At 39.0% G+C, this 22,301-nt stretch overlaps 1 protein-coding gene across 1 annotated transcript in view; it reads right to left on the bottom strand.

The window, feature by feature from the left end:
- The window catches only part of CCDC7 (coiled-coil domain containing 7), a 297,769-nt gene that overhangs the window by 66,606 nt on the left and 208,862 nt on the right, over positions 1 to 22,301 (bottom strand). Inside the window, 6 exon segments of the mRNA XM_083379044.1 lie at positions 2,279 to 2,404; positions 5,456 to 5,575; positions 11,745 to 11,864; positions 12,490 to 12,609; positions 19,174 to 19,299; positions 21,654 to 21,764. Of these exon segments, the coding sequence (XP_083235170.1) occupies positions 2,279 to 2,404; positions 5,456 to 5,575; positions 11,745 to 11,864; positions 12,490 to 12,609; positions 19,174 to 19,299; positions 21,654 to 21,764 (723 nt within the window).

The following is a 22,301-nucleotide window of genomic DNA, read 5'->3' as shown; positions in this document are numbered from 1 at the left end:
GCACAAATGCACAATGGGACTGCTAGCGCCGTGCAGGTTGCGTGGCCTTTTTGTGCATGCATGCTGTGCTACCAGAGGCAGCAGCTACCATATGTGCGCATGCACAGAGCTGCATATGCCACAGGGTGCACGGCCCATTCACGCATGCACATGGTGCTAGGACAGGGGTCGGCAACCTGAAACAGTGAAAGAGCCACTTGGAAACGGTTTCCTCACAAAAGAAAAAACTGGGAGCTGCAAAGAAGGATGCGCATGCACGCACATGCACAAAACAAGAGGCTGATCAGCGGCCCTGTGTATGCATCCTCCCGGGCCGACGGGAGCTCTGGCAACTCCATAAGGCCAGCCCCGAACTTCACAAGTGGAAATCGAGGGAGATTGCCAGGAACACAAGATCAGCATTTCTCAGCCCACGCTGATCTCGCCCTTCTTGCAGTCTCCCTCTTTGTTTCGGCTTGCTTTCGGCTGCTTTTCTTTCAGGGGATCCAGCCTCTTCCACCCCCTTCTCTCAGCAGCTGAGAGAAGGGGGCAGGAGAAGCTGGATGCCCCGAAAGAAAAGCAGCCAAAGTCAGCAGCTCTGCAAGTCTCTGCCAAGAGAATGGGCAGCGGAGAGAAAATGGGGCGGTGGAGGCTGGATCCCCTGAAAGAAGTTTCCGCCGAGATGAGAGAACAGGGCGGAAAGCCATCGAGAGAATGGGGCAGTGGAGCGCTCCACCGAGAGAATGGGGCGGTGGAGGCTTGCTGCCTATTCTCTCGGCGGAGACTTCTTTCCGATCTCCACCGAAAGAATGGGAGGCAAGCCTCCACTGCCCCATTCTCTTGGCAGAGTGCTCCACCGCCCCATTCTCTTGGCGGAGCGCTCCACCGCCCCATTCTCTCGGCGGCTTGCCACCCCGTTCTTTCGTCTTGGCGGAGACTTCTTTCGGGAGATCCAGCCTCCACCGCCCCATTCTCTCGGTGGAGCGCTCCACCACCCCATTCTCTCAGCGGAGCGCTCCACCACCCCATTCTCTAGGCGGCTTGCCACCCCGTTCTCTCGTCTCGGCGGAGATTTCTTTCAGGGGATCCAGCCTCTGCCGCCCCCTTCTCAGCTGCATAGGCTTGCAGAGGTGGCAGCGGAGCAGGGCAAGGGGAGACCTTCCGGGCAGGGAAGAGGCAGGCCCTGGGCACCCCAAGACTGGCCGCCCCCAACTGTGCAGCAGGTAGAAAAAGGGCCTACTCACCTTTCTAGTCCTCCCGTCTCTTCCTCTGCTTCCTCTGCTGCTGCCCTTTGCAGTCTGAAGAAGCAAAGAGGTTGGTGGGCAGTCCCACAAACGGCTTGAGAAGTTCAACCAATCAATTCAAACTTCGGGAGGTTTTTTTTGTGAGCATTTTGAATTGATTGATTGAACTTTTTTACTCCCACTTTTTTTTTCAAAACTGCACATGATGGAGGAGGACTGGGAGCCGCAGGAGACGGCTTAAAGAGGAGATGCAGCAGCTAACTCCTGCACACCTGCACAAAAGGGGCTGCTAGCGCCATGTGGGTTGCGTGCAGCCCATTCATGCATGGCCCTGTTCACACACATTTGTGCCCACATGTGCAAAATTTAAGCTGCTCCCTTTCCATCCGGGCCGCCATGAAAAGGTTGGTGACCTCTGATATAGACTTTCTATGAGTTAAATACAACAACAGATTCTTAAGAATGCTCTGAAGTTTAACTTTGCTATTGATTTACCTGTTAACTATTTTGTCTTATATACAGTAGATAGATGATAGGCCAAGTTGATTGTAAATAGACTGCAAATCTGCTTCGCAAAGGGGAGAAATTAACACTGTTGCAATATACAGTATTTATCAGTAATCCAGCAGGGGGACAATATATGTATATGTGTTTTTGTCTTTTGTCCTTTTTAATGCAAATTTTTTAAAATTTTGGTATCTTTTGTATATATTTTTTAAAATTTGTATTTTAACTCTCTAAATAAAATAAAAAAATTTAAAAAGAAAATAGTTCTAGTTTTAAATGAATTCAAGACTTAAAAATATAGACAGAAATCAAATTGGGTGGCCTCAGCTAGTCATTGGAATAATTTTATGAGAAGAAGTTGCTTAAAGGGCATTCAGAGCATCACCATAATACATCTTTCAATAGAGAGGAATTTCAGACTAAACAAAATTAAGGTTTCAGTTTTGGTAGAATAATTTATATGGATAATATTCTTTCACTCATCACAGATAAAAAGGTTCATTTGTGAAGCCCTATGAATTTGATAACAATTTTAATTCTGTACTTACCACTGGGTGTTAATAGTTCAGTTTTGCTTGATTTAAGATTCTGTATATTTTGAATATTTTGTACAATTCCCTCTAACCCTTCAGATAATAGCCTTCTTTCTTCAATGAGTTCTTGTATCTTTTGATCTAAAATTGAAATATATTTCATGTCAAAGATGAAGATGAAAATAGGTGGGTTACCTTTTGGAAAGGAATGTTATAAATAATTATAAAGGTTTGGAGGGAAATGAGCATTTCAGAATTTCATTTCAGGAAACTAAAAATTATTAGCTATGTTCTTTCTCTTCAGATGCACCAGAAGAAAGACAATAAAATATACTAGCTACAATATCTATGATTCACGTAGAAATAGGCTTCTTGGATTATCACCAGGGCAGATATATAAATTTAGAATAAATGTGGTTGTATTTTATACTGTAATTAACTATTTCTGATAGTTAAGCATTCATCCCGGCATGCTAATGTCTGCCAGCTTGATATCCACACTAGGCTAGCATTTCCCAATCTTTCCAGTTTTGCGGACTGGCAAAGGAGTTAGAGAAATGGTTCTGCAGGGGTGGTGGCTGAGTGCAAGCACACATGCAGCTCCATTTGTGGTAGCAGCAGCTCCTGGAATCCTGGAGTTATGTCTTCTCTCTCATTATCTCCAAACTCTGGAGTACCACCCCACCTGAGGTGTTTAGGACACCTATCTTGCCTTCTTTTAGAAAACTAACAATTTTTTTTCAAACAAGCCAGAGGCCATGTTGATTTGTGATCCTAACTGATGGCAAATAGATTGATATTTAAGTGCATTTCCCACCAATGCTCTGCATGGTGGGAAACATCAACACAGAAGCATAAACACATCAGTCCATCCATTCATCCACCCATCCAGGATGTACACTTTATCTATTCACTGCCTAAAATTTTGAGTTTGGTAGCTTATAAAACTAAAGAAGTAAATTCTTCCTTTAACATATTTATTTATTTATTTATTTATTTATTTATTTATTTATTTATTTATTTATTTATTAATTAATGGGACTTATATCCCGCCCTATCTCCCGAGGGACTCAGGGCGGCTAACAACAACAAAAATTAAAGGTCTCTGTACAGTAAATTAAAATTTAAAATTGAAATAAATTAAAGTGTATATGTATATTTTATATATATATAAAATTAATAAAAAAAATCAGAAAAACATTTTTTCACATTTTCATAGTTATTGGATACAGTGGTGGGATTCAAATATGTGAACAACTGCTTCAGGAAGTCCATTCTGGGCCTGGCCAACAAAAAATTACCTACCAGTTCTGCCAAAGTGGTGCGAACCAGCTGAATCCCACCACTGATTGTATATCCTACTAAAGGAATTCTGAAAGGGAATCAGGAATAAAAGTGATTTGGGAATAGACTTATGGAAACTTGACATCCACAGCCTGCTTGTTTTCACAGCAAACTTCTATCTATATTCAGCTAGCTAATCTTTAAGTGGCAGTTATTTCCCCTCTTTTTTTCTAATGAATACAAAAAGAAAAGAGCATCTGTGAAATAGGAAAGGGACAACAAAGACCCCTTCCTACAAAATTTACCGTATTTTTCAGACCATAAGACACACTTTTTTCCCAAAAAAAGTGGGGGGTGAAAACGAGGGTGCGTCTTATGGTCCGAAGGTGATCCGTATGGCCAGCCCCAACCTCTGCAAGTGGAAAGCAAGGGAGATTGCCAGGAGCACGAATCAGCACGTGCTGAGAAACACCGATCTCACGCTCCTGCAATCTCCCTCGCTCGGTTTCAGCTTCCCTTGCTACAAGAGAAAGCAGGCTGAAACGGAAATCTCCCTCGCTCCATTTCAGCCTGCTTTCTCTTGTAGCAAGGGAAGCTGAAACTGAGCGAGGGAGATTGCAGGAGTGTGAGATCGGCCAATTCGCGTTCCTGGCAATCTCCCTCACTCCATTTCAGCTTGCTTTCTGCAAGAGAAAGCCAGGCCACAGGGCCGCCTCCGCGGGTACTGCTCTAATGCGGAGAAAAAAGGACAAAGAGGGAAAGAGAGAGAGAAAGAAGGAGAGAAATTAAATTGGTAACATGATTGTTAAGTGAATCTGGTTTCCCCACTAAATTTGCATGTCAGAAGGTTGCAAAAGGCGATCACATGACCCTGGAACAATGTGACCATCATAAATATGAATCGATTGCCAAGCATCCGAATGTAAATCACATGACCCTGGGGATGCTGCAATGGTCATAAGTGTGGAAAATGGTCATAAGTCACTTTTTCAGTGCCATCGTAACTTTGAACAATCACTAAGTGAATCATTGTAAGTCGAGGACTACCTGTACTTTATCATTTTTTTCCTTTTGGGGGGGTCAAGTTTTTGACACCTTGCTGGGTGACTGGTGGTACTCAGACATTGCCTTGTCCTAAAAGTGGTACAATGGATGAAAAGGTTGAAAAGCCCTGTTTTAGTATACCGGTACTATTTGGTTCAGAATATTTTTTTTCTTGTTTTCCTGCTCTAAAATCTGGGTGCGTCTTATGGTCAGGTGCGTCTTATGGTCTGAAAAATACGGTACTTTTAAAGGCCAAGAGCCATTGAAAAGTACCAGGAGAAAAACTACAATTCCCCATTTTTCAGATCAAGGACAGACAACAAAGGACCAGAAATAGCAATAGTATTTTTCTTCATTTTAGGATTGATCTGTAAAATTGTTTTTTAAATACAAAGTAATGCATCCAAGTGTGATAGTAAATATTTATGTGCACACACACACACCTTCAAGTCAATCTTGGCAATATTTTTTAAATTGTTTGTTGCTGCCTCCTTCCTAAGGCTGAGAAATTATGATTTATTTGTCCAAGATCACTCAGCCTAAAATGGGATCAGAATTTCCATTTCTTGGTTTCAAGCCTGATTCCTTACCTACTATACCAAACTTTTGATAGCAAATATAAGTAAGAATTAATTATTGTAGTAATATTTTTATCCCTTTCTAATAATTAAAATAATTTTGAGATTGTTGTATTTATTATAGTTATAAATTATATTATAATTTACATATAATATAAACAAATATATCAAGTATTCATTATATATATTATTTATAATTTATTATACATTATATGCTATAATTATATATTATAGTTATAAATAATTACTGTAACTTATTCATTATTGTATCTTACAAAATATTTACCATTAATACTTCCTGGCTGAGCAGCTGCAAGAGCCTGTGCTTGCTTCGAGTCTTTCAGATTTGATGCCAATTTTTTTAAAAACAATCCTTTTTGTTCACATAGTTCCTCCAAAAGGTTTTCTGAAAAAAGGAGGAATCATTAAAGAATGGAAGATTTAGTCCTTGAAAAATACATTGGTTTTAGCTATAGACTTTCTCTATTTCAGAAAAGATATCTTGTCAAAGAACTTTTCTCTACAAGAGATTTTTATGAGCTTTTAATGAGTTATCTACTAGCCAGATAAGAGAGCTCCAGTTTTTACCCTTCCTTCCTAGCATCCTGGTAGCTGTTAATACTTCACTCACACAAACCCACATATCAGCTTACAAATTTGTCAGATTCAAATTTGACTGGAGAACTTCCATCTGTCTATAAGATATTTCCAGAAAGTGACTTCCGGTGGCTGCGCGGCGCCGGAGACAGCCTTCCCGGGCTGCCCGCGGCTCAGCTGTGTGTTTTTTCGCCCGAAACAGCGCCGATCAGCTGTTCGGGCGAATTTGAAGCCCACTCCTCGGGAGAAGAGGAGGGGGTGAGGACCCAGGTAGGGGTCGAGTTCTCCGGGGCCGCCTGAGCTTGGAGCTTGGGCGGCTGAAGGATTGAACTCCCCCGAAGCCTGGGTTGCTCCCAGCTGGCCAGCGTCTCTGCTCCGGACTTCTTGGAGCAGAGCCAGGCGTCTGCGACCACCCCTGCCTGAAGAAAGGACTATGGATTAAAGGAGCAGGCAGAGCGGTACAAGAGGAAAAGGTGAAGAGGATTATTTTATTATACTCTCGAGCTTGATGGACTTTTTAAACTTTAAGTGAAAGTGCGTCACAATTGAAAAGTAAAAGTAAAAGATGGCGGCTAAACCTCCCCCTAAAACTCTTCGGAGTGGTGGATCTTCTCCGGTGCAACAATCATCATTACAGGCGTTGCACCCTCCTGATGTACTGACACCGAAGGACTTACGAGATGCACTGGATAAACATGCCCAGGTACTTTTGGAATCAATTAATCAATCAATTGGTGATAAATTTGCACAGATGGAGGAGAAATTGGAGAAACTGGAGGAGAGAATGGAAGAGAGGATGGAACAGAAGTTCAGCGTGATGAAGGTAGACATTTTGTCTTCAGTGCATAAAGTGGCGGAATGTGTGGAAGATTTAGATGAAAAAGTGGATGATTTGACCCAAAAGAACGCAATATTAGAAGCAAAAGTACGGGAGAATGAAAATTTAAGAGACAAAATGGAAAGGGAGTTAAGCCTTGCTCAATATTACCAGATGCAGTTTGCTGTTAGAATCAGAGGTTTAAAAGAGGATATTAAGGAGGATTTAAAGCAGCTGGTTTCTGAGGCTTTTGAAGTGGTATTGAACCAGCCAGCATCTGAAATAAGAGCAGCTATGGATAAAGTGTTCCGTGTGAATTCATGGATTGCCAGACAGAGAAAGTTGCCTAGAGATGTGGTGGTATACTTTGCAAAAAGAGAAATTAGAGATGAAGTTATACAAGCTGCCTATGATGCTAAAGTTGTGATTGCTGATCAAGAAGTCTTGGTTTTAAAAGAAATCCCTCCAAAGATTTTAAGGAGAAGGAAGGATTTTACATTTCTTGTGCAAGAGCTCAAGCAACGAGATATAAGGTTCAGATGGGAGATTCCAGACGGGCTGATGGTGATGCATGAAGGTAAAAGGTATCGGCTGATTACTGTGAAGCAAGCGCGTGATTTCTACAATAATGTCTTAAAAGCAACCCCATTAACACTTCTGGAAGCTGCAAAGGGATCTGGAGAAGGAGAACATCAAGAGGATGAAACAGAGGAAAATGGAGCTGGAGGAGATCAAGTTATAACTTCTTTGGATGATCCTAGAGAGCAAAGGGTAACGCGTGCTGCTTTAAAACGAGCAAAGAAAATAAAAGAACAAGACCAGCAAAAGTCCTCAGAATCTTCACAACGTACTCATAGCCAAGCAGTGGGAGGAGCACGGCCTAAAGAAGATAGTCCTATCAAAGCTGTGGTCCAAGAGCTTTGGGAGGATATGCATGGCAACTAAATTCCTAACCTGGAACGTTAATGGACTAAATTCACCACAGAAGAGGAAGAAAGTTTTTCAATATTTAAAACAATTTAAGACAGATGTTATATGTTTGCAAGAAACGCATATTAGAGTTTTGGATCAAAAGTATTTATCGAACTCGAAGTTGGGTACGCAATTTGTTGCTTCTGCAGAAAACAAGAAAAATGGAGTGGTTGTTTATGTTAAAAGTGCCTTAACAGCAGACTTAATTGAAGCAGACAAGCATGGAAGATATGTTATGATTGAGCTGCTGTTAGAAGGTAAAAAGACGCTTTTAGTTGGATTATATGCACCTAATCAACAACAAGATGACTTTTTTAGTTTACTTCACACAAAGCTTACCCAGTTGGATTATAAATCTTTTATTTTTATGGGGGACTGGAATGGTGTTTTGGATGTACAGTTGGACAAGGCTGGAGTTTTCAAGCGCACTCCAAGTCATGCTAGATTGCCTAAATCTTTTTTTGAAATGAAGGATGACCTGGAATTGCGAGATATTTGGCGTGAGAGACATTTGCAGGAGAAGGATTATACTTTTTATTCTGATAGACATCAATCTTTTTCGAGGATTGATTTTATTTTGTTGACTAATGATTTTTTTTTGAGGACCAAAAAGGTGAAGATTTGTGCAAGAACTATCTCTGATCACAGTCCAGTTTGGTTAGAGATTGATAAGGAGATAAGAGACAGGCGCTCGTGGTGCGTAAATGAGAATTTGTTTAGAAATCAGAGAAATGTGGAAGAATGCAAACAGCGGATGAAGGATTTTTTTGAGATTAACATGTATAAGGGTACCTCTATGGATATGGTTTGGGATGCTAGCAAGGCCTATATGAGAGGGGTGTTGATATATATGAATAATAAACATAGACGTGCAGTGGAAACTAGAAGGAAAGAACTGGAGAATGAAATAAAGGAAAAAGAAAAGGCTTTGATTTTGAACCCAGAGGATGTGAAGACCAAGAAGGCTATTAGATTGCTAAGAGGACAATTTGATAAATTAATGGCTGATCAAGTGGCGACCAATCTGCGGTTTGCTAGGCACAATACTTTTTGCAACGCTAATAAACCAGGCAGATGGTTAGCTTATAGATTGAGGAAAAAACAAAGGGCTTCTAATATAGATAAGATTGAGTATAAAGGAAGGGTTGTGTTTCAACAGAATCTTATTAAGGATGCTTTTGTGGATTTTTATTCGAAATTATATGCTAAAGAGGAAATTAATGAAAAAGATATTGATATATATTTGGAGAATGCTAACATCCCGGTTCTTACGCAAGTACAAAAAGAGGGGATTAATCAACTGATTACAGAAGAAGAAATTTTTACAGCAATTAAGGAATTGAAGGTGGACAAAGCACCAGGTACGGATGGCTTGACTGCGGCCTATTACAAAAATTTACAATTAGAGATGATAAAACCGTTAAAGGAACTGTTCCAGACAATCCAGAGGGGGGGAAAGGTGCCACCGTCTTGGAGAACAGCTTTTATTTCTTTGATTCCGAAGGAAGACCAAGATGCTACTCAAGTTAAAAACTATAGACCGATATCGCTTTTAAATACAGATTACAAGATATTTGCTAAGGTTTTGGCTAATAGACTGATGAGGGTTCTTCAACAGGTGATTCATGGGGATCAAACGGGGTTTATTAGTGGTAGGCAAATGAAAAGTAATGTGAGGCATATAGTTGATGTGTTAGAGTTTTTGGAAAGGAACAACCAGATCGCTGCGGTGCTAATTTTTTTAGATGCTGAAAAAGCTTTTGATCAATTGAATTGGAAATTCTTGTTGAAAGTTTTAGATAAAATGGATTTTGGGGAAAAATTTTTACAACCGATTAGGGCATTATATCAAAAACAAACTGCCCGAATTATAGTTAATAATAGCTTGACAGAAGCATGTAATATTGAGAAGGGCACAAGGCAAGGGTGTCTGTTATCGCCCTTGTTATTTGTGTTAACATTAGAGATATTATTGGTTAAAATTCGGAATTCGGAAAAAATTAAGGGGATACAAATTGGAGATCAGGACTATAGATTGAGAGCATTCGCAGATGATCTGGTTGTTACAGTGACCCAGCCAGAGAACTCTGTTGTGGACCTGATGGAGATAATAACACAATATGGGAAGGTTTCTGGATTTAAAGTTAATACACAGAAAACCAAAATTTTGGCTAGAAATATGACAGTTTCGCAAAAGGCTCTCTTAGAAGGATTAACTGGATTTGAGATTGTTAAAAGGGTTAAATATTTGGGGGTGATTTTGTCGCCCTCTAATACAAAGCTATATAAAAATAATTATGAAAAACTATGGGGGAAAATTCAAAAAGAACTGGAGAGTTGGGAAAAGTTGCAATTGTCTTTGTTGGGACGGATTGCAGCAGTAAAAATGAATGTCCTGCCTAAATTTTTATTTTTACTTCAAATGATACCGATTCTTAAGAAAGATTCTAATCTGGAGGAATGGCAGCGAGGTATCAATAAATTTGTGTGGGCAGGGAAAAAGCCACGAGTTAAACTTAAGATTATGCAGGATACTCGTGAGAGAGGTGGCCTTAAATTGCCTAATTTTAAATTATATTATGAAGCTGCTGCATTAGTAGGAATAAGTGATTGGATTAATTTGACGCAAGGGAGGTTATTAAATCTTGAGGGCCATGATTTGTTGTTTGGCTGGCATGCATATTTGTTGTATGATAAGAAGGTAGACAACGTGTTTAGGGTGCATATTTTAAGACAGGCATTGCTGAGAGTTTGGAAGAAGTATAGACATAAGTTAAGTTGCAAGATACCATTGTGGGCAATTCCAAAACACGCAATAGAAAATATACATGCTGGCTTCAAACACGATGTGACTACGTACAAGGAGATCCTTAGCTTGGAAAGAAATGTTTGGTGTCTGAAATCATATAGCCTCTTGCGAGAAGAGAAGGTTGTTCAAAATTGGTTTCAATATATTCAGTTACGGGCCAGGTGGAAAGAAGACCAGAAAAATGGATTTACAATCACTGATGAAAATTTGATAAAGCAAATTAGAAATCAGGGACCTGCACATATCAAACGGATATATCTTGCATTGATAGAGATTGACTCAGAAACAGAGCTTGTTAAGGATTGTATGATAAAATGGGCCCAAAACATTCAGGAAGTTATCACAATGGACACGTGGGAAAAGATTTGGGTGAGGAACGTAAAATTTACTCAAGCTCAAAATCTAAGAAAGAACTTTTATAAAATGTTTTATAGATGGCATTTAGATCCTAAAAAGCTTGCAAGTATGTATCCGAATTATCAGCCTAAATGTTGGAGGTGCGGTGATGAAGATGCAACATATTTTCACATATGGTGGACATGTAAGAAGGTTAAGGCCTTTTGGATAAAAGTTTGGTGGAATATGCAGAAGATTTTTAAACAGAGGATAAAGTTTTGTCCGCAATTTTTTTTGTTGGGAATAATTGCAGACGCTACAGTTGTGGACACCAAATTGATGTTGAACTTAATTACGGCAGCAAGACTTTTGATAGGCCAATATTGGAAGAAAGAGGAACTGCCGACTATAGAAGAGTGGACTTTAAAGGTTTCCGACCTGGCAGAGATGGCGAAGATTTCGGCCTATCTGAAAGACCATTCGCAAGAACGCTATATTATGGAATGGAGAAAATGGATTGAGTTTATCCAGAACAAGTATAGGGTTAAGAAGTTTTATGTAGCATTTGAATAAGTCTTCTTTCGTTTTTTTTTCTTTTCTTATTTTAGTTTCTTTTTATACATATTCAATATTACTAAGGCTTGTTTATCCTATATAAGCTAGAGAGTGATGGATTTTAGAGTTTATAGTTTGTTAGTATATGATTGTTTATGATTGCTTTTTATATATATACCTTGTATTTAGCTCTGGGAAATTGGGGGGGAGGGGGGGAGGTAGGGGGGGAGGAGGGAGGGGGAAGGGGGGATTTTTAAAGGAAAATTGTATTTTAAAACTTTTCAATAAAAAAAAAAGATATTTCCAGAAAGTATGTTCCTAGTTACAATTTAAAAGATCTCATGTAGATATCTTGACTTTTTAACAGATTACCATTATATCTAGAACCATATTGCTGACAGTTTTACAGAAAGAGGATGAGACACAGAGCATGTAAAGGATATTACATGGATTTCCTATAAAAACACATTAAATTTATTCTATACTTACTTTTAGATTTTTTAACTTTTTCTTTAGTAATATCCTGCATATCTTGTAAATCTTGAATAATTGCTTCAAGACCAGCAACCAAAAGCTTTCTTTCACTTATGAGATCAATTATTTTTTGTTCTGCAAAAAATATTTTAATAAAAATAGAAACATATTACTACACACAGATTGAAAATGCCAGAGAATTAACAGTACAAGATACTGTTTTGAATTAACTGTAATATATAAATCCATCCTCATGCCACAAATTCTTTGTGCAATTTTTTTCACTTTATAATTTGAATTTGTTTATACATTTGACTAGATTAAGAATTTTCTTTTTTTAATGAGCAACTTTTTGTAATTAAATATATTAATGAGGTTCACTCCAAACAGAATTAATTAGAGGTTCTTCACGAAAATTGCCAAGTGATCATATAGATAAATAGATCAATCTTCTATATTATATTAGTTTTAGGAGATCCAATCAGAATGTAATTGTGGACTTGGGGGTGCAAATAATAATGCACAATGATAAAGATTGTCACATACAGGGTTGGGACCAGGATTTTCCCTGCATTTTGGGAGGCAATTTAGATATATTCATTTTTTTCAATGTTTTCTACACCAACATACAGAAACCTATGGAATTAATTTTCAGAAATCATGATACTAGTAAGTTCCAGAAACTGTAAAAGGGTAATTTATCCAACACATCCAGTCCAATTCTGCAGCCAAAGGCTACCAAATCCTATTCTATACCAACCAATTACACTGCTTGGATGAGTAACTGCAACAGTCTGTGCTTCTTGAAGGTTGTTTAAATTTATCTCCAAACGTTCCAAAAACATTTGCTTCTTCTGATAAAGTGTTCTCAAATCCCTTTCTAAAAATAAAGATTAAAAAAGCAGTTTTGAATGTAAATTTTATTGCTGTCATCATAGTGTTCTTAAATATTATGCACTGTGGAAAATAATTTATAAAACTCTACATATATATACTGTGTTTCCCCGAAAATGACACCTAGCCTTATTTTTTTTCCTCCAAAAGAGCCAGCAGGCACCAACAGCCCCACCCAGCCAGATGAGAGATGAGCTATGGATTGAATCTATAGCTCAGTTCTTGGCTACACAGGCCTTCCAGAAAGGCTTCTGGCTGTGAAATACAGACCAGAGCATCATTCTCAGCTCAGAATGAAGCTGCTCCTTTGGCTGCAGAAAAAGTGGGTTGGTGAAGCAAGTGTCGATCCATGGGAGGCCTGGCTGCAATGGTAAACTCTACACACATCTCACCCCAGCTTGATTTTTAGGCATGTGCCTCATTCCAAAACTAGAGGTTATTTTGGGGGTAGGGCTTATATTAGGCCCATCCCCAAAAATCAAGCTACGGCTTATTTTTGGGGTAGGTCTTTCTTTTGGGGATACGTGTTATATATAATATAATATAATATATATATAAGGAACAATTGTCCCAAAGTAGAACTTGGACAAAAGTCCATAAATTCCTCAGATTCCTCAGATGCAAGGTACCGTATTTTCCGGCGTATAAGACGACTGGGCGTATAAGACGACCCCCGACTTTTGAAAAGATTTTCAAGATTTTTCGTCTTATATGCCAGAAAATACTTACATGCCAGTTGCCAAGTGTCCGACACGCCCAATTCAGCCCCGTCTGATGCAGATGGTGCAAAGCCTCCCTTTTGAAGCCCAAAGGGGCTTTTCCTTCCACCCACCCTTTGGAATAAACGCAAGAGCTGCGTTCACACGCTGCGCTCTTCCAGGCCAGACTCTGCAAACGGCATGCCAGAAGCCGCAACCACCACGGGAACTCCGAGTCCCCACCTTTCGGCAGCCTGCACGGCCAAGCACAATCCGGCTTTGAGAGCGGATTTGCAGACGGAGCAGCCGCTGCGTCTGCAGCCAAGCCCCGCCCAGGAAGCGGTCAGCCAGGCGGGCCCGGAAGACGCACTGGAGACCCGGGCTTGGGGCGGCTATGCTGAGGCTGGCTGGCGAGGGCTGCTGCGTGGTCTGCGGGCAAGAGGGGCGCCAGGCCAAGTACCGCTGTCCAGACTGCCAGGAGAGATAGTGGGTAGCAGGGTGCGCTCTGCTTATGCTCAGATGCCGCTTGGGCGAGGGGCTTCCTGTTGCTCCCGGGATCTGGCATTTGCAAGGGGGAGGGGAAGGGGCTTAGAGGCTCTTGGGGGTGGGAAGGGAGAGTCACAGTGGAGGGGGGACTGGACTAAAGAGGCTTGCTTTGCAAGAATGGGGGCACTCGATTGATTTATGTACTATTTTCCGGTGTATAAGACGACTGGGCGTATAAGACAACCCCCCAACCTTTGAGAAGATTTTCATGGGTTAAAAAATCATCTTATACGCCGGAAAATACGGTACATAGTCCTATAGAAAATTTCACTTAAGTAAAGGATATCACTTAGAGGCTGCAAAATCAATACCCTTAACCGTGAACTGCACATTTTTTCACCAGGGCTTCCAAGTCCAATTCAAACAGCTGGTATACATATAAAAAGCCATTAATAGCATGGGGCCTGGTTATCTGGGAGAATCATCTGTCTCTGGTTATGTCTATCTATACTATACAATTTGACAAAACTGGCATGGTTTGAGTCCCTTCAATAGTTTGAGTCACCTCAATTAAGCAATGCTAGCTTATGGAACCAACTCCTTTTTCAGTTTCTGCCATTATGGAGTATCCTAGCACAGTGGTTTTCAGCCTTTTCTTCAACACAGACTCTCTTAGAATGTCTTTTGTGGCCACGGACCTTGGCCACAGACCACCAAGACTTAACTTTGAAATCATAACATTTCTTTAAGCCTTCACAGACCCCTGCCTATGATGACATTGCAGCCCCCAGGAGTCTGCAGACTACAGGTTGGGAACCATTTCCCTAATCCATCTCAGCCAGCGTCTAAGCTCTAAAGATTTTATTTTTTTCACCAGGAGCAGAGCCAGAAAGTTAGATGAGCCACTTATATTTGTAAGTAACCAGAGCCATTTACAATCCCTGTTCACAGTCACCCATTCTCTAGTCACCTCTAGTCTTGACTAATGAAATGTGCTCAAAACGGCGCTGTCCTTGAAGCTTCAGTTAGTTCAAAAAAGGCGACCCATACGATTTTGTATCACCTTTCTTGCAGGAGCTGCATTGGCTGCAAATTTACTTCTGACTATAATTCAAGAAGCTGGTTGTCACTTTTAAAAGTCTACATGGCCCATGGCCAGGTTAATTTTAAGAACCATATTTTCCCAGTTATGTCTACCTGATCCGCCAAAACTGGAAGGCAGGGTATATTATGGGTCCCCTCTCTTAAAAAATCCATTTGGTAGGACCAAGAAGAAGGGTGTACTCTGTAATGGCTTCCTCTCTGTGGATCATCATCCCTGTGGAAATAAGATTGGCCTCCACTTTGACACTTTCAAAAAGCCCTGAAGACATGGTTTTACTAATGGGCTTGGGGTCTCAGGGGATATGGAACCCATCAAATGGTTGGGTTGATTGTTGTCACTAGGGGGACATTGAGTTTTCAATTTTTAACGTTGACAAATAATCATGTGAATTGTGTTTGCTTTCTGATACAGAGCATTTTATTCTTCCTACAATCATCTTCCTTTCAATGTTACCTGGAGATAAGATCGGTGACCTATACATTTTATTTATTTATTTATTTATTTATAAATAAGGTATGGTATGGTATGGTGTGGTGTGGTGTGGTGTGGCGTGGCGAGATAAGATAAAATTAAGATAAGAATCTTTATTGTCATTTTTTTCAATATTTTATTAGAATCTTTTAACATAAGTCATTCAGTAATTTGTAAACAGTATGTTGTCTGGGTAACATTTATAAAACAGTCCTTAACAATTAGTTTCTATAATCTATATTCCATATGTTAATTTCATTTGATTTCCCCTTTCCCCAAAGTATCTTTCTTTGCCAACATTAGATTAAGACAATTCTCATTATTTTAATTAACAACAGTTAAGAATATAGTTTCAATAATCCTATTTGTCATTTTAGTTGCCTTATCATAAATCCTGTTACCGTGTTTATTTCAGTTTATTTCTTCCCCCAAATTCTAAATATTCTTACAAGTGGCAATCTTTTCAACATTTAACTATATTTACATTGGTGGATTTAATTCTGTTTTTTCCATATGCTTTTATATTTCTTAATCAATAAGTGAAAAAGTAGAAAGAAAAAAGAAAAGAGAGAGACAAAAAAGAATAAAAAGAAAGAAAAGGGAAACAAAAAAAGAGACAAGAGCACTAAGATACAAAAAATAACATATAACTTTAAATATGTATCCCTCCTAATTTAATATATATTTATTCCCTCAATTTCTTATTCTTTTTGACCATAGCTAAGAATGTATTTAATCTATTTAAACTTTAAGCATTCCATTAAATAGTTCTAATCATCTAATCCTTTAACTCTCATTCAAAACACATTTTTATGCTTTTCTTATCATCACATTTAAATAACTAAAACATTTGCTTTTGTTTAAATCATTTCAACTTTTTTCAGAAGGAAAAAAACATATTATATTAGTTAAGGGGAAAAATTCATCCCTCTAAGAGTAGTATATTTCAAAGTTTTTCCATTTTTTTAGCCATATTCAAACAAATGTTTCTTTTTTAAGTATTCTTTCTAAAAAGTTCCATCTTTTTTCCCCTGAATTTCCATTTTAGTCTTTTTTCTCTGGCCATTGCCTTTCGTAATCAATATAGATAGATAGGGCTCGCAACTTGGGAGTCCTCCTAGATTCACAGCTTACTCTGGAAGACCATATAGTGGCCGTGACTAGGGGAGCTTTCGCCCAGGTTCGCCTGGTGCGCCAGTTGCGGCCCTATCTAGACCGGGATGCCTTGTGTACGGTCACTCATGCGCTCGTGACCTCTCGTCTGGACTACTGCAATGCTCTTTACATGGGGCTTCCCTTGAAGACCACTCGGAGGCTCCAACTGGTACAGAATGCGGCCGCGAGAGTTGTCTTGGGAGTTTCCTGGTACTCCCATGTTACACCTTTGCTCCGTGAGCTACATTGGTTACCAGTTGTCTTCCGGGTGAGGTTCAAGGTTCTAGTTATGGTCTTTAAGTCCCTACATGGCATGGGTCCGGAGTACCTTGGGGACCACCTGCTGCCGGCGTCAACTTCCCTCCGCCCTGTGTGTTCCCACAGAGAGGGCCTCTTCAGGGTGCCTCCGGTCAGAGAATATCGGCTGGCGGCCCCCAGGGGGAGGGCCTTCTCTGTGGGCGCTCCGGCCTTATGGAACCAGCTGCCCGTCGAGCTCTACTGTATTTTCCTGAAAAATTTCTTGGAGTGAAATTAAGTTGAAAATAAGTTGATTCATGCCCTCAAGGTTGTTCTGCATTTCCTTGTAGTTTAAAGTCATTGTCCTTTGAAATTCTTGCTGCTTATCATATGTTTCCTTTTGTGAAGTGATCATTTTATACAGTTCCATCTTTAGGTCTCTATACCCAGAATTTTGTTCAGTCATCTCTACTGTATTTTTCTGGGAAATTTCTTGGAGTGAAATTAAATTGGAAATAACTTGATTCATACTCTCAAAGTTATTCTGGATTTCTATGTAATTTAAAATCATTGTCCTTTGAAATTGTTGTCGCTTATCATGTTTCCTTTTGTGAAGTATTCATTGCTTCAGATTTGTTATTCTCACTTTGTTTACACAGCTGCATTTTCTAAAAACTTTGAGGGTCAGAAAAAAAATCCTCATCCACCAGCAGATGTCAGCAGTTGCTCATTTTTCAGGTCTTTCCAGTCTTTTTTCTTTTTCTAAAGGGTAAGTTTCACCACTAACCAAAAGGGAGGGAGCAGAGTCCCCCTCCCCCTTTCCTTCTTCGGAGATCTCTTATTTTGGGGACTTTCTTCTTCAGTAAAATAGGTAGGATAGAGAAAATCAATATTCTTACCCAGATTCAAGCATGCTGTTTGAGATCCGCTTAGTTTAAAAGCTTGTGACTTCCCTTTGTTTTCAGCTATGGCTGGACATGAAGTTAACCAGCCTTTTCTTCTGTTGGGTTTCTGGGAGGATTCTCCTGGACTGTTCGGAGAGACCGCCGTCTCTCCTAAGTCCCTAGGATTTCCTTCCTTCATTCCACCCCTTCAGGGTGGGTTCTGGCCCCTTAGGGTCCCCAACAAAAAGAAATTTCAGCCGAAGGATTCGGCATTCCAAATCTTCCAACTGCTCCACTGAAAAACAGGAACTGGAAGTCTATTGTCATTTTTTACTGTGGGCACAATGGCACACATCAAAAATGAAATTTAGTTGCCCGCTCTCAAACACATACACAACAGACACTTAAAACACATACATGACACACACCTAAAACATACTATATACAACATATGTATAGACCCATACCCCTACATATACATAATAAAATATTAAATACTGTCCATTTTGAATATATAACGGAAGGAGGAAGCCTGAGAGTTCTCAAGGTTAATGCTGTATATACATATGTACATACATACATACATACGTGTGTGTATGTACGCATACACACATACATACATACATTCACACACACACACACACAAACTAAACGAACACTGGGATGGAATAAGAAAAACTAAAACATTTTTATTGCTAAAAGATCAAGCTTTCGTTGGCTAACTGCCAACATCGTCAGGATGGAAATGCTGGGGTAGGGAGATTGCGTATATACTGTTGGTGCCTGCACTCAGCTCATGGAGCGCGTCACCGATCTGTTTGTTGAGGTGAGCCGTATTTCTTTGAGTTGTCACGCATCCGTTTTTGGGGGATGTAGTTGTCTCTGGGTATCTGTTGTCAAAAGTGAATTGCTGATAGTTCCATGTGTTGTAGCCATAGCTCTAGTCATTGCCTGTGTTCTCATACCTGAGGTCCTAAATGGTTGTTGCTCTTCTTCCCTGTGCAGAGTGGTTGTGTGTTGGTGCAATCTTGATTTTGATACAATAAGGGTGCTCTGTGAATGCAGCGCAAGCATTCTGCATGCACACACACACACACACATACACACACACACACAGAGTAAGTTTTTTTCTGGTCAGACCGGTCCAGATCACTTTTGCCTTGCAGCTCCAACATAGGAGCGTTAAGCAGGGCTCAAGTCGCTACTGTGAACACTACAAATTCGAATTTTTTTTTTTGCTGACAAAGAGTTAAAAGAGTTAAATGGTAGACTAGAATAGCTAAGGTTAATACAGCTGCCTTGTGTGTGTGTGTGTGTGTGTGTGTGTACACATACACACACACACACATACACACACACACACATATACATACATACACACACACACACACACATGAAGATACATATACAAAAAGTATGAAGCTTATGTCATGATACAAGTTGTGTCATTTGTCCCAAAGGATGCCCATGGATTTAAGCGTATTTCTTTTAAGGGTATTTCTTTTCTTACTCACCAATGTATTTGATAATTCCTCCTGTTTCTGAAATGTAATTTTTCATATCATCTATATCTTCCACAACTGCTTCCAGGTTTTCAGTTAAAACCTTTCTTTGCTCATTTAATTCCTCTATCCTTTTTTCTAGGTAAAAAATGTAAGGCATTTGATAAAAGTATACTTGCAAGAGATGCTAGGACAATCTTTAATTTATAAATTTCGAACCTTCAAAGGAAGATATATCTTTATGAAGTAACTGCATTAATCATTTTATAGAATTGGACCCAGATGAACTTTTATGCCCACCTATATGGATGTAAGCAATATTGAACACAATGGGCTTTTTTAAACAGGTATATATAGGACAGTCATTTCATTTGTTCTACCTCTAACAATGAATGTTACACAGTATAGGGGCTGCAGGTCATGTTGTCTCCTGTTTATGTTTTCTGTTGTTTTCTCTGGCTGTCTTTTTAAGCACAAAAATCTATTAAGATTGAACCATGTTGTCTTTGATGTATAAGGTTAAAAGCAGCCACTTAAAATTTCTGATAAATTCTGATAAATTACTACATTTAACTTAGCTTCGTGTTTTTCTTACTTTGATATAACAAATGAGCAGAAGCATAATTCCACTTAATATTAAATTATTTCCAGCAATTCAGAATACAGTTGTGCCTATCTAGTAGCAGGCTCTGCAAAATGCATCCTTTCAGGATTAAAAATCCAGGTGTTAATAGCATAGGGTGGTCAAGGGTTCAGAATACAGTTGTGCCTATCTAGTAGCAGGCTCTGCAAAATGCATCCTTTCAGGATTAAAAATCCAGGTGTTAATAGCATAGGGTGGTCAAGGGCTAAGAATAAATGACTCAAAAGATCTTGCATAGATAATCCTCATAAAAAGGGCTGCAGACGATGCAGTAGAATAGTACCATAATTCTAACAGTTACAAAAACACGCTACATCATAGCAGAAACTGAAAATAGGTGTATTTCAGCAGGGAAAACACTGTAAGAAACATACAGACTTTTCATGATATAGCATAAGAAACAAGGAGGTTCTCTCTGGAATGCTATGTTTCTTTAAAAAAAATACCACCAAACCTGAGAATTCAGAACATACAGAGCATTCTCCAGACCTAATTAACAATCAGGACTAATTAGGCAGCAAATCAACTGGCGTTCTTAATGAAATATGACATTTTAGTCAATTGACATTTTATGGGGACTAAGAGAAAGCAAATATATATCCTCAATAGGCAAACTTACAAGATTTCATCTGAATCGTTTTAATGAATGAGAAACAGTTTTATGGAAAGCTAAAGAATTACTAAGGGTGTGGAAATTTCAAGAGGAGAGAGATTCCTTGGTTCTGATTCATCATTTTTTTCACCAATCCTATAATTGCTAATGACTTCACTTCCCTATCCACCCCCAAACAAAAGCTCCTATTTCAGCGATCCTTTCAAACAGTCTAGAACAGGGATGTCAAACTTGCAAGGTCACGTGACATGTCGTGACATATCGTGACTTTTTTGCCATTACTGGTGGGTGGGTGTGGTTTCACTATGATGCATCCGGCCCACAGGCAGGAGTTTGACACCCCTGGTCTAGAAGGTAAGCAAACAATATTGCCAACACTTTTTCCTGGCCAGCAGCATGAAGTGTGGAATAGTATTGGCATATGAATGCTACTTCAAGATAATGCTCTCTTAAGCTAGATAGCTCTAAAGTACTATCAACCCTGTTACTAAATATTTTGATGGGAATGTCTACATATAGAGGAACACAATGCAGAAAACCTCTCAAATTTTTGCTGTTCCAAGCTGCCACTTACCAAAGGTAACAAAAAAGGACTCCTTTCTATTACTTCTAGGATTTGCTAAACCATTTCGAGTAATCCTATCTTTCAATGCAAGAAACACCAAAAATTAGAAGAGTTCTTTCCCTTTTTAGGTGCAAGCTTTCTTAAGGTTTTATTCTGATATTTGATGAAGTGAGAATTAAATGTTTCTTCTCTTCATCTCATTTCTATTGATTGAGAGGGCTTCATTAATCTATCTCTATTTTAATGAATTATAGAATTAATTATAGAAAAGTAACAGATGCTCTGTGATCTAAGATGATAAAAATAATTATAACTGCAGATAATCCATGTATTGATTAACTGAAAGATGAAACACAAGGAAAGTTTTAAGTAAGTTTTAAGTAAGTTTTAATTATATTAAACTGAACTGATAACAAGCTAGGGAATTTTAAAAGAAATACTCAACAAGATTATATTAAATAACATGCAATTTGATATTTTCTCTGCGTAGAGAACAAGAATTTTATATACAGTACATGATAACTTGAAGAAGTTAACTACAACTATTTTGTTCAGTTTACAGATTGCCAAATAATATCAACAGAACCAAACAGATTTCAAGAAGAATGACCTCATATTTTAATTATAAATAAAACAAGAATTATCATATATATATATATATATATATATACCAGTGTTATTATCTGGTTCCATAGTCTGGGCTTCTTCTTGTAGTTCCAGATTTGATTCCAAATATTCCAATAAAAGCTTCTTCCATGCATGTAATTTATGCAATTTTATTTCTACAAAAAATAATGCTTTACAATTATTTTTGGAAAATTGTTTCATATATTTATATTCAAAATTTGCAATTAAAAACTTGATTTTTCACATATTTTATTATGCCTATTTATTAGTATCTGGTCAAATCAAGGCTGATTACAAGAAATAAAAAAAATGAAAACAATTTCAAAATGCCTTCCTCTATAACAGTGATGGCGAACCTTTTAGAGACCAAGTGCCCAAACTGCAACCCAAAACTAACACATGTATCATTGGGTGCCGAGTGGGTGTGGCCCACTGGGTGGGCATGGCCCATTGGATGAGTGGACCTGCAGTGGTAACAGCAGACTGGGTGGGACTAAAAAGTTCGATCAATCAATTCCAACTTTGCAAGATCTTTTTTTTTCCCACAAGAAGTTGAAATTGATTGATTGATTGAACCTTTTTTTTTTTGCCCATGGCGGCAGAGGCCTAAAGCAAAAAGGTTTTATAAAACCCAGCTGAAGGCCTAAGACTGGGGCAAAGGCGTGCGTGCCCATAGAGGGCTCTGCGTGCCA

This window comes from Vipera ursinii (genome assembly GCF_947247035.1).
Source record: "Vipera ursinii genome assembly, chromosome: Z".
Taxonomy (NCBI): Eukaryota; Metazoa; Chordata; class Lepidosauria; order Squamata; family Viperidae; genus Vipera; species Vipera ursinii.
This window is presented reverse-complemented; position numbering and strand designations above follow the sequence as displayed.